We start from the raw sequence: 12,582 nt of genomic DNA, 5'->3' as shown, positions 1-12,582 counted from the left end.
AAAATATAAGTAAACCATATTTTTTCTATATGTTCAAGTCAAATAATCTGAATGGAAGAATCCCTAAGTGTCCTTGTGAGAATTCCTGTCAAGAATGTGCGCATAGGGCCAACCCTGTAGTCCAGGGGTTGAAGAAACTGGATCCCACCTGGCCAACTGCAGTTCAAATCCTGGCCCCTGTGGTTTGAAAAGCACACCTGGCCTACCTGTCCAAAATCCTGGTAGGAAGGAGGAATGGAGGAAAAAGGATTACAGCATGACCACTCTCCAGTAGGATTTGCTTCCTCTCTCTCTGGTGAATGCACAGACCATCTAGCAATTATTTATTAAAATAATGAATGTGGGGACCAGCAGATAGGTAATAGTTACATCACTATACTACCATGTAGTTGACTATGGTTCAACTCCCAGACCTAGCGGCTTGAAAGTCACACCGGCACATGTGCTTGCGTGCCCAAAATCCCAAGAGAAGAATGGAGGAAGAGGGATTGCGGAGTGGCCATTTCCCTGGCGGGCGGGTTCGGGGGGTGGGGGGGTGATGTCTCACTTCCTGTATCTCTATCTCTGTCTCTATCTCTATGGTGAGTACAGGCACCCTTTTGCAAAAATCTTTCTCTTAATAAAAAAACAAAAAGCATGTGTGCATAGATCTTAAATGTTCTTCCCATTAAAAATAAGTACAGTAGATAATGGATATGTGAGTGAGCTTGATTTAATCATTTCACAATGTACACTTATATTAGAACAACACTACAAATTTATACAAGTTTCATCACTTATACTGTAATAGAGCTGGGAGGGGAATATGTACCTATTCACAAATTAGAAAACACAACAGATATACCACATTTGTCAGAAGAAACATGACAACGAACAGTTCTGTAACAAACGATACACAGATAAAAACTTTAAATTTTTTAATTATCCTTTTATAGTGAGATGGAAACTAAAAACTGGACCTCTTATTTCATCACAGAGAAGGATTAGTGATGCAAATAACTTGCCTAGCAAGAATCCAAGCAAAAGTCCAGGTCGCCCAGATGCCATGCCACCGCTTTTTCTGAGCAAACTGCCAGAACTCCTGCCACACATTTCCACATACAGCAGCAGCATTCGCCTGAGAACTAATGGGTGCAGTCCAGTGTCACTGCTAACATTTAAAGCTGCTCTTGATATTTCACCAGGGATTAATAAATTCCTTCAAACATGTATCCCCAAATGCCTTACTGCTACAAGTATAATTTTAATGGACAACCTAAAATCATCCTAGTACAATGCTGTTTCCCAAAGCCAACTGGAAAATAAGAACTGGCTTATAGTCAAACTCCTTCAATTGTGGAAATCTACTTATCCCATTAATGGATGACCTAACATCCTAGATTACAGCTTTAAATCTTAGTACTAACACAAAGGGAGACATTAAATTTAAACTCTTATGCCAAGTGCACAGGAACCCATTCCTACGTGGCGTTTCATTCACTCATTAATCATTCATTCAACTCTCATGGTATGCCACAGCATACAAGGCTCTGTGCTAGGTTCTGGGATGCAGAGGTGACCAAGAAGTCGAGACCTCAAGAAATGAAGTTTTCCTCAATGGTCTCCACAAACCTGCCCCTCTCCTAATTTCCTCCCACTATTCTCCTCCTCACTTGCTATAGATTGCTGTGTGGCCCAATTTAATTAGCTACAGCATGGTAGTGTGGACCAATATAACTCTCAATTGAATTCTCAAAAGACTTGTGCAAAAAATCAAAAGAGTAAATGCACTTAAAACATTCAAAAGAGCCTTGACATTCAGTATGTCTCAACTGCAATTTTGTGTGATGTAGTTTTATTACGATTACTATCACTACATGCCCTGCATTCTCCCCTACTGCAGGGATTGGGCTGATACCACATTGTTCCCACCCTGAGGGGTTTGCAATCTAGTGAGGGGAAGAAGAGATTTACCAACTATTGACTGTATTACAAAAGAAATGTGTTATGCAAACTGTAAGTACTTTACAAATATTAAAAATGTCCAAGACCGGGCATAATGCAAGAACAAATACCATGCAGTACCACTGTCAGAAAATAGAATTCTGCTATCTTCAACTTTTAAAGTTAGAAACAAGAAAATCAAGAGATCTACTTCTTAACAGCACACACAATTTTATACTTTCTACCTCTTCTAATATACTTTTCATATCTTCAATAATTTTCAGAGATGATTGATGCCCAGAAAGAGCGCTCTAAAGCACCATGAGATGTCCAATCATTAAAAAAAGAAAAAAAAAGCTTGTTCAGCACAGAATAATAAGGCAAGAAAATGCACCATGGTATTATAGAAAAGAAAGATAAGCAAAAGGGGAGAGCAAAAAGAGCTTTCAAGTTCCCTTTAGTGGATCTTAAAACTCAGTAACCAAAAAGGCTTTTTCCTCAAACACTCTGTTTAACAAAGGTTTTACTACAATCTCCCTAAAGTGGTTTGTCATATTATTTTGTGTGTGTCATTTTCTTTTTAAAATTCTGAAGACCAAGTTATTGGTAGAAAGGGGGGACAAAAAAAAATTAGAACAAGGCATGAGAGGTAACCTAATACACAGAAAGTGATCATTTGAAAATAAATTTAAAGGCCTATAAGAACAGTATGATGTTAGCAGGTTACAAAATTATTGTGTTGTTAAACCTGGATGGGAAATCTCATTTTGTTTGCTGTAATGATGTATAATGAATGAATGTAAATAAATTAAAAAATAAATAAGTAAATAAATTGAAATAAATAAATCTTCAAAACCCTTCTAATTCCATAACCTTAAAACTCTTGCACTCAGGTTGCTCATACATGTGAGCTAAGCTTTCTCCATATAGAAGTTGTTTGTTTGTTTGTTTTTTTAATTTCGGAAGTGGAAATCTTGAAAACGAAGACTTTGACTCTTTTATGAAGAGAGTCAAGTAACCAAAAAGGCTTTTTCCTCAAACACTCTGTTTAACAAAGGTTTTACTACAATCTCCCTAAAGTGGTTTGTCATATTATTTTGTGTGTGTCATTTTCTTTTTAAAATTCTGAAGACCAAGTTATTGGTAGAAAGGGGGGACAAAAAAAAATTAGAACAAGGCATGAGAGGTAACCTAATACACAGAAAGTGATCATTTGAAAATAAATTTAAAGGCCTATAAGAACAGTATGATGTTAGCAGGTTACAAAATTATTGTGTTGTTAAACCTGGATGGGAAATCTCATTTTGTTTGCTGTAATGATGTATAATGAATGAATGTAAATAAATTAAAAAATAAATAAGTAAATAAATTGAAATAAATAAATCTTCAAAACCCTTCTAATTCCATAACCTTAAAACTCTTGCACTCAGGTTGCTCATACATGTGAGCTAAGCTTTCTCCATATAGAAGTTGTTTGTTTGTTTGTTTTTTTAATTTCGGAAGTGGAAATCTTGAAAACGAAGACTTTGACTCTTTTATGAAGAGAGTCAAGAGAGTTCAAAGTTGTAATTCTCCTCTGAAGACAGAATCCACAACAGGGCTAGGACCTAGCGCCCTGGCTTAAAGCTAGTTCCAAAAGGTCTTGGAGGTAGGGACAACCCAGCTCCCCAACCAACAATGAACTGGGGTGGCTCATTAGGGTAACTTTGCCAATGCCTACAGCACAAGTAACCAAGAAATTCCAAGGGAATAAAATGATACGGTTAATTAAGTTTACCATGGTAATATTTCAAACAAAAGATAAATAATTTAAGGTATCAAAATGTAAGGCACAGACGATAGTCTTGGCTTACTTGACAAGTGACTTTCTTCCTGTTTGCTCTAGCCCTGTGTTTAGGGGGCTGCACTGATTTAACAAGGTACGTCTGCTCCCCGCCTGGCAAGAGACATGAGCATGGGAAGGTCGGCACGTACAACACTTGCCTTCTCTTCAAATGTGCTCCACCCATGTGGGATGTCTGAATTTCTCCTAAGGAAAACTTTTCCGTGGTTCCTTCCTGAGAATCCGCACTCAGAGCTGAACTTCTCTCTGCAGCAACTCTCCCTTTTCTTTCTACATAGAAATGATCATCCCCAGAACTGCTCTTTTAAAAAGAGAAACCTGGGATGGGAACTCAGATTATTTCACTTAAGCAACTCTGGCTAAAACTGTGTGAGGGAAAAACTCGAGGAATTTGTGCAGCGGGGTGGTATGTGTATGCAGAAGCTAAACATATTCTTATGGAACCAATTTCTTCATAAAGAACTTATATGTGAAATTAATCAGTTAGCCTTTATAGACAAAATGGACTTCAGCACACCTGCATACCATTTCAATACCTTAATGAAGTTTAGCTAGCTAGGATAGACCTAAAGAAACAATTTTAAATGTGTGGCTTTGAGAATGTAAGTCTCAATGGCAGTTTACAGCAGCATGTTCACCTCCGATTCTAATTCAATTAAACTTTGTGGCACGGAGCCCTACCTGCACTGGAGAAGGTGCATCTATCTCTGCCTTATAAAGAAATGCCCAAAAGACAAATGTGAAGACAGGAAGTCCAAGATATGATGGCATTATTTTTTTAGACAAACAGGCATAAGTTAACCAAGAACTTTAGAACTTGGAGTTAGAACTAACCAAGTTCTAAAGTAGAGGCCAAAAGACCCACATCTGATAGAAGTTTGTTAACATACACTCATCTCCCCAAACGAAATTGGATGCACTCATGAACTTGCTTTCTACTAAATTAGCAAGTCAAGGACATTAAAATTAAATTTCATTTTCCACATGATAGCCTATGAAATTAGTTAAGAAAAAAAAGACCAATTTGTACTTATTTCCATCTTCCCTCCCACCTACCCACCTCTCTCCCTCCCCCAACATCATTACAAAGCATTTGGGCTGAAAGGTTCAGTGGAAGTAAGTACCATAATCAAAATTATATCGACTGTGTCTGAGAGGGGAATTGATGGGCTAGCAAAAGAGCACAGGCCTAGGATACAAATTTATAAGCTGTCTTACAAATGCGTGTCTGGTAAGAATTCCAATCATTAAATAACCACTGAAGGCTTTTCATTAAGAGAACCTGAGGAAGCTATCAGGAATTTCACACAAGTACTACACACTCAGATGTGACTTCAGGGTAGATACTTGTGTGTTTTGCAGACCACAGTCCTGAACCAATTTTGCATTTAGGGCAAGGTTTTCTCACGTAGCCCTGGAAGTACAGGTGAGGATCATCCTATCCTTCCCTGGAATTCTGAACCAAGGGAGAACACGGGGAGAAGGCAAAGGGAGGGTGGGAAACGAATACACAGAAGATGCTGGAGAAACGTACTTCTGCTTAATCCCGTTTTTTGTTTTTTGGGTTTTTTTTAGGTTTTTGCCATATGGCACATGTGTTCGCCAGAGAGAAACATTGAGAGCGAAAGTGAGAAATCAGCCTCTGCGGGCAATGGCCATGCCGCAATCTCTTCTCCCCCAGGGATTTTAGGCACACATCCATACATGCAAGGCATGATTTCAGGCCTTAGGCCAGGACTCAAACTGTGGTCAGTCATCTAAAAGCTTAGGTCCTTAACCACCACACCACCTGCTGGCTCCTTAGTCTTATATTTTACGTTATGCTTTAACTTAAAATAATATGACCAGATAAGAAACCACAGGCAAAATATTGGACATGTAAAACAGAACAAGAATATTTAAACTGAATAGTTCAAAGTTCTGTGAATGTTGACCTGAATTAAGTGCATGGGGACAGAACACCAGTTATTTGGAAGAGAAGTGAATTATAGTCACTGCGTGGTATTTAAGTTATATCAAAAGAGCCCCTAGGTTATTTGCATTTTTGTCTTAAAAAATGAAATGTTTACACTGTCCCAAAGGGACCAGATCTCTTTCTTACTTCTTCCTCAGCTCATAAATCATTACCTGGGAAGCTTAAATAAAGTATGTACACGGCCATGTCCCCAGCTTCAGCAAATGGCCACATGACTAAATCCCCAGGCATGGCAAGTAATTTACATGCTCACAGATTTCTCTAAGATATTACTTAATAACCGATCATGAAGAGGAGGTTCCATGAGCAAACGAGAGATGGTGTCTTAATAGAAGGGTTAATGAACCATTTGCCATGAAGCTTTGCTATTCGCACCTCATAAGAAATGCTCTGTGCATGAAATTAAAAGTGATAACTATGCTACATATCTATCCACTCGTGAATGAGCAAGCCTGCCAGGATGACCAGTAAAGGGTGCTGGTAGCATAGTCCATCGGGAAAGGGACTTCCAGGCATCTGCTTGTTCCTGGCTATGGTACCAATATTCTACATGAACCAGCACCTCCATACTCAGTAGTAATAGCACACACTAGCATGGAGTGCTTACTACATGCCACGCAGCATGCCGGGTACTGTACATGAAACATCTCATTAACTCCCACAATGCCCCAGTAAAAACGGGCATGCCCATTTCACAGGTAAGGAAACAGTCTCAGTATTAATCACTGATCTAAAGTCACTCAGCCTGTAAGTAACTGAATCAGGACCAGAAGCCTGGACCCTTCACACTATAGACTCTGGCCCAGAGCCCTGCTGGCTCTGGAGGGATTTAAAAAGCAGTGCAAGGCGCCGGGCGCGTGTGCGTGCGTGCCCAAGATCCCGAGAGGAGAATGGAGGAGAGGGGATTGTGGCGTGACCATCCCCCCTGGGGGGGTGATTTCTCGCTTTCTGTCTCTATGCCTCTCTCTGTCTGTCTGGCAAGCACATGCGCCCTACAGTGAAAATCTCTAAAAAAAAAAAAAAAGCAGTGCAAGGCAACACAATATACAATGTAAGAACACAATTATAAATGACAGAGTGGTTCTCATCTAAGAAATACAGTCATCCCATCTAAGATGTGTGTGTATGTGTGACACACACACACACACTCAGCTTTCTGTAAGGCCAGGCCACCTGGTCACAGACCTTCTCACGATAAGACACATTCTACCAGGACTCTTTCTCCATTTATATTTGCACCCCATACCTATGCCCTTCCCCAGCAACTAAAGGAAGAAACAAACTAGACTCACACTCTGCATCCACTTAAGTCTAAATGGAGAGACAGCCTTGTCACCAGCTCTAAGACATTGAAAAGTAGCACTAATCACATTGTGGCTCAGCAGTAACACGAGTGCCTGGCAAGTCTGGAAGCCACATGGCAGCCCCATGGATTCCTGGGTCAACCTGAAAAATACACCAGGCACACACACAGGCACCCAGAATCCTGAGCAGCTGGAGGGCTGGGACAAGGGGATCATGGCATGATGAGACCTTGTCAAGGATCTTCTCTCTCCCCCCTTCTTCTCCTTCTCCCTGGCTCTCTCTGTCATATATATGCACACACACACACTCTTTATAATTAAAAAAAAAAATCATGCCAGGATGTTCTCTTTAATAAATCTATAAATCCTTTTCCTATTATATTTCACATGTATTTACCTGGAGTACCTGAACTGCCAGGAATGACCCTGTCTCATCAACACACTATTTATTAAGACACCAGCTGCTCAAGTTAACACTTCCTGCTCTGGAATATTTAAAGAGTTCTCCCAGCAGTTCCCAACAGATGTGTTTCCACTGCCTGGCCTTCCCAAAATACAAATCTTATCATGTCACTTCCTTGCTTCAATACCTTCAATGGCTCCCAGTGTTCCTAGAATGACAAACAGCCCTGAATGATCAGCTGTTGCTTCTCTATCATCATCAAATAGCACGCTTTCCTGTCCTCTACACAAACCACCTGGACTCCTGGCAGAGCCACAGATCAGATGTTCTCTCCTCTACCTGACACACTCATATCTTTCTCTTTCCTTCCCTTCCTTCCTCTGATTCCTGCTCATCCTTCAGGTCTCACCTCCAGTGAGGCAGTCCTTAACTCCTAAACTCAAGGAGTTCCACTGTGCAGCACACACGTCTTCACAGCCTGTTCTACCACGTGCCGCCTTTGAAACCAATTAATTTATAATCAGGCGTTCAGTCACTCTCTCCCTAGACAAGAAGCTCCATAAGGTCAAAGCCATCTCTGTGCTCAGGATGACACCTCACACTGAATCAGACTCAATATATTATAGCTGACTGGCTGATTTTTTTATCTCAAGGTTCTTGACTGAAGTAGTGAGTTGAAATGTAGACTAAGTAATAAATACACCAAGATTTATAAACTACATCTTTTTTCATATTGTATAGCCACTCTGATTAATAAAATATAAATTCAATGAAAAGCTTTGCTAAATTGGCTGTTTTTTGCTATGTATCTTCTTAATCGATGAACACCAAAAACTCGTCTACTGCATTACTTCTATGATAATTGACTCCCCCCAACACACTCAAAATGATATCAAAAGCAGTTCTCATACTCATGCACCATTAAATGCAACAGTGTAAAGACATCCATAGTTGGGACAAGGCTGTCCATCCATTCAGACTTAGTGGATACAGAGCATAAGTCCCTTTGTTCTGCTTAAGGACAAAAATCAAAGGCACGTTGTTTTGTTTTGTTTGTCTTTTTTAAAAGAGATTTTCGCTATAGGACATGTGCACTCATTGGAGAGACAGAGACATCCCTTCTACTCCATTCTCTTCTCAGGATTTTGGGCCCTTGCACACACATGCCCAGCTTGAGTTTCAAATTATCGAGTCCAGGACTCGAACTGTGGTCAAATATGTGGGAGCCCAGTGATGTAAGCATTACACCAACTGCTGGTCCTCAGAAGCAGTTTTTTAAAATAAAGTCAAATGCTATATCAAAGTCAAATGTTAGTGATAGCATTTAAGCATTTTTTTATATTAAGTACATAAAAAATATCATCGCTGCCACATTAAACTATTGTTTTTAAGATACCAAAAGCTGTAAGAGCTGATTTAAGTATGTAAGAGTTTGCAGGTTTATACAAATATTGACAATAAGACAGAATATTAAATAGATAGACCACCAGTATGTTTGAAACATCAAGTATTTTTGAAACAGCTTTAATAAGGTTGCCAAACAATTATCATTGCACTAATATACTAGAAACTTAAATTTTGCTGCTTTTTAAAAATTGATGGGGTCAGCAGGTGGTGTGGTGGTTAAGGCACTGTACTCTCACATGGCCAATCACGGTTCGAGTCCCACACCTAGTGGCTTGCTTTCTCACTTTCTGTCTGCCTCTCTCTGGTGAGCACCTGTGTCCTATAACAAACTTAAAAATAATAAGGGACCCGTAGATTTCATAATAGTTATGTCACTGGAGTCCCACATGGCCGACTGCAGTTCAAGTCCCAGACCCAGTGGTGTGAAACACACCAGGCACATGTGTGTGTATGCTAAAATCCCAAGAGGAGAATGGAGAAGAGATCACCTTCCCCCCGGGGGCTGATTTCTCACTTTCTGTCTCTCCAGCAAGCACATGCTCTCTAGAGCAAAAATCTCTCTAAAAACATAAATACATACTTTTAAAAAATGTTGATGTAATAAGTAACTGTAAAAAAAAAACTGAGAAATAATCTCTCAAGCTAGACAATTTTAAAATCCAAATGAAATTCCATTCTATGAGTTGCATTAAGCCTGTTAATGCTTCATACACAGTGCTTTACTATAATTAACACTACATTCACAGTGCCCTCTTTAATACAACTTGAGATAAATAAAAACTGTTCCCCACTTATATTAACAAATGGAAATAAACTGAATAGACACAGACTCAGATCCTTTGAAAGTAGGTAGCATATAAATTATACAATAGTAACAGACCAGCCCAACCTTGTACTTCCATGTCACCAAATTGTACCACAAATGAACTTGAAAAATATTTACTAATATTTACTTGGCAGTCAATGCTATGTACTAGCTACTGTGCTAGGACTAAATTAGATGGCATGTATGAAATGTGTAACAACTCTATTGCTATTATTCCCACTTAAGAGGTAAGAAAGTTGAGGCATACAGATGTTAGATGGTCCATGATTCCACACCTAGTCAAGGTGGCAGAGCTAAAAATCAAACCTGAGTCTTTCCACTAAGCTGAGTGTAATGAGCATTCCTGAACATTCTGGAATGACACTTTCAGTCATGCATGCTTTCTGAGGAGAGTTAAGAGAGCTTTCATTAAATCCTAAGAAGCCCACCATTACTCAAAAGGAATCACTGTGCCAAAGCATCACCAGTATAAGAACCAGAAAATGTACACTGGACTTGAAATCTTCCCACCAAGGTGATCACTTCTCTACTTCTGAGGGAAAAGAAAACATGGTTTTGGTTTTGCTTTAATATTCTCAAAGCAATACAAGGTTTCACTCCTGGACAATGTCCAGCATCTTCTGCCACAGGTTAAGTTACACAATAAGTTGCAATACTGTATCAGTTTGCATCCAATTCTGAGATTTCACAAATAGTGACCAATGTTATGTAGTCATTCCACTTTCCAAAATAGGCTTCAATCAACCAATCCTCACTCCACTGCCTAAGAAATAAGCTATCCTTATATCCACTTCCAAAAAAGTAAAATACTATCACCCTGAGGCCAGGCAATAAACCAGCTACAAAATAGGGACCCAAAGTGAGAATTCCCTACCACACCTGACTCCCCCCACTTTCAAGACCCTGTCACTTAACCATGTCACCTCCCTAGTTAGATTGAAAACATAGGGCATCTAACTTTACCATCCTCTCTACCGTAACAATACGAAATTGGAAACTAGTGGCAAATCATTAAGTTAGGACACACCTCCAACTTCCCAGTGACACTGTGCTCATCTCCAGAAACGGAGACAGAAATCACATAGCAAGCACCTGGCCCACGCCTGGAATCTGCAGACGGAAGTATTCCCAGCCAGGAACACTGGTACAGTGCAGAATTTGGTCATCCTTCCGCCAAGACAGAGCTATGGGGGGAGTGGTGCTCAGGAAACTCCTGGCTTCCTCCCTCTAAAATCAATCTGTTTTGTTTGTTTGTTTGCTTGTTTGTTTGGAGAGGTTTTGTTATAGGGTGCCTGAGCTCACCAGAAAGAGAGAGACAGAAAGCAAGAAATCACCCCCCCCAAGGGAGATGGCCACTCCACAATCAACCTGTTATTTTGGATCGACCCAAAGTTTCTGATCTGAAACAGGACCATTAGTGTAGAAATAAACTTTACCTTGAAGTTTCTCATTTTACAGAGTTTTGAACCAATCCTTGGAGGAGTAAAACAAAATGCCCAAGGTCTCACAAATCTGGAACACAGTCAATTCTAGAAACACCTAGACACCTGTCTGGGATCCTTGCAATCTCTGGGGGTTTCCCAAAATGTGCCAGGTTACCACCAGGGGCTTGGCAGATGACCAGATAAGGTTTGCCCCATCTCTGCCAGCCCAGCGCTGCCTCCTCTCACTTTGTCCCAGATCTGGCTGGCCCTTGCTTCCAGGCAGGAGACTCAGGGGGACTATTGTCAGGGGCTGGCCTCCACCTGCCTCTTCTAGGGACAAGGGCAATTATTTACTAAGGCTAACCCCCATCAGAGATGTGGAAAATACCACCCGGGCATTAAAACAATTGATTTCACAAGGACACTATGTTAGGCTATATTTCATTTATGGCCCCACCTGATCAAGATGACTTCCCCACAAGAAATGTCCAAAGCAAGCAACTTAAAGACACGAAGAACTATACCCTTCTTTAACTGTCCTCCAAAAGCAGAAAAAAGTGCCAGGGACAGCAACCAGGAGGACATCAAAGTCATATGCTCCGTGTGTCAGGAAGCGACCACGAATATCCCTCCAGGAAACTAGGACAGACACTCCCTCGGCAACGTAGGACGTTCCCTACTGGGTTTCGGGACCAGAGCTCACCTGGACACCCTGGAAACAAATCCGTATGGGAGCTGCAGCGCTCACGCCCGCGCCGCCAGCGGAGTGCGGGGAGTCCTTCTCTCCCGCAGGACCCTCCCGGTGGGGACCCGTGAAAACTACCTGCAGGTGACCCCAGGGGACCCACCGTGCAACTCTGCGGGGGCCTCTCCCAGCCGTCCTCCATCCCCATCTCCAACGCACCCTTTCTTCCCGTCACCAAGCTCCCTCTGCCCGAGCGCTCAGTGGGAAGCAACGCCCACTTAAGAGAATGAGATCTTAGTTGTGGGCACAAGCCAGGCGCCTCCATTCACCCACCGCCCGAAACAGATACGGACAGGAGGGAGTTTGCTGCTTTAACATTTTAAACACACACCACCTAGCAGCACAAGTCGACGTAGACACACACACACACACAGTCACAGCCGCGGGGAAGTCAATGACCCTCAGGGAGGCTCCTGTCATTGACTCGCACCAAGGCGACCGGGGTCCCGCCCCCTTTCCGGGATACGGGGCGCCTCTGCCGACTCCCACACGCCGAGTGGGAGCTGACGTCGCTGGGCAGCCGGGACTCAGAGGGGGCAAAGTGGGGGAAGACGGGGCCCACCTCCTCGTCCTGCTCCTCCTGGGACGCGCTGCAACCCCGGGGCGCAGGCAGCGCAGCTCCTCCGGGGGGCGGCGGTGCAGGGACTCCACGCTCCAGCACCACGCGCGCGGGAGCCCACGCGGCGGGTGGCCGGGAGCCCAGGGCGCCGCCCGGCGGCGGCGGTGGCGGCA

At 42.0% G+C, this 12,582-nt stretch overlaps 1 protein-coding gene across 1 annotated transcript in view; it reads right to left on the bottom strand.

Moving 5' to 3' along the window:
* The window catches only part of LOC102474987 (microtubule-associated serine/threonine-protein kinase 4-like), a gene marked incomplete at its 5' end in the record, with an annotated part of 327,526 nt that extends 314,946 nt beyond the window's left edge, over positions 1-12,580 (bottom strand). The window contains one exon of the mRNA XM_006170934.1: positions 12,413-12,580. Within this exon, the coding sequence (XP_006170996.1) occupies positions 12,413-12,580 (168 nt within the window). The remainder of the gene's footprint in view (positions 1-12,412) is intronic.
* Between the last annotated feature and the right edge of the window lie 2 nt (positions 12,581-12,582).

Source organism: Tupaia chinensis, unplaced genomic scaffold, assembly GCF_000334495.1.
Source record: "Tupaia chinensis unplaced genomic scaffold, TupChi_1.0 Scaffold149178_1, whole genome shotgun sequence".
NCBI lineage: Eukaryota > Metazoa > Chordata > Mammalia > Scandentia > Tupaiidae > Tupaia > Tupaia belangeri.
This window is presented reverse-complemented; position numbering and strand designations above follow the sequence as displayed.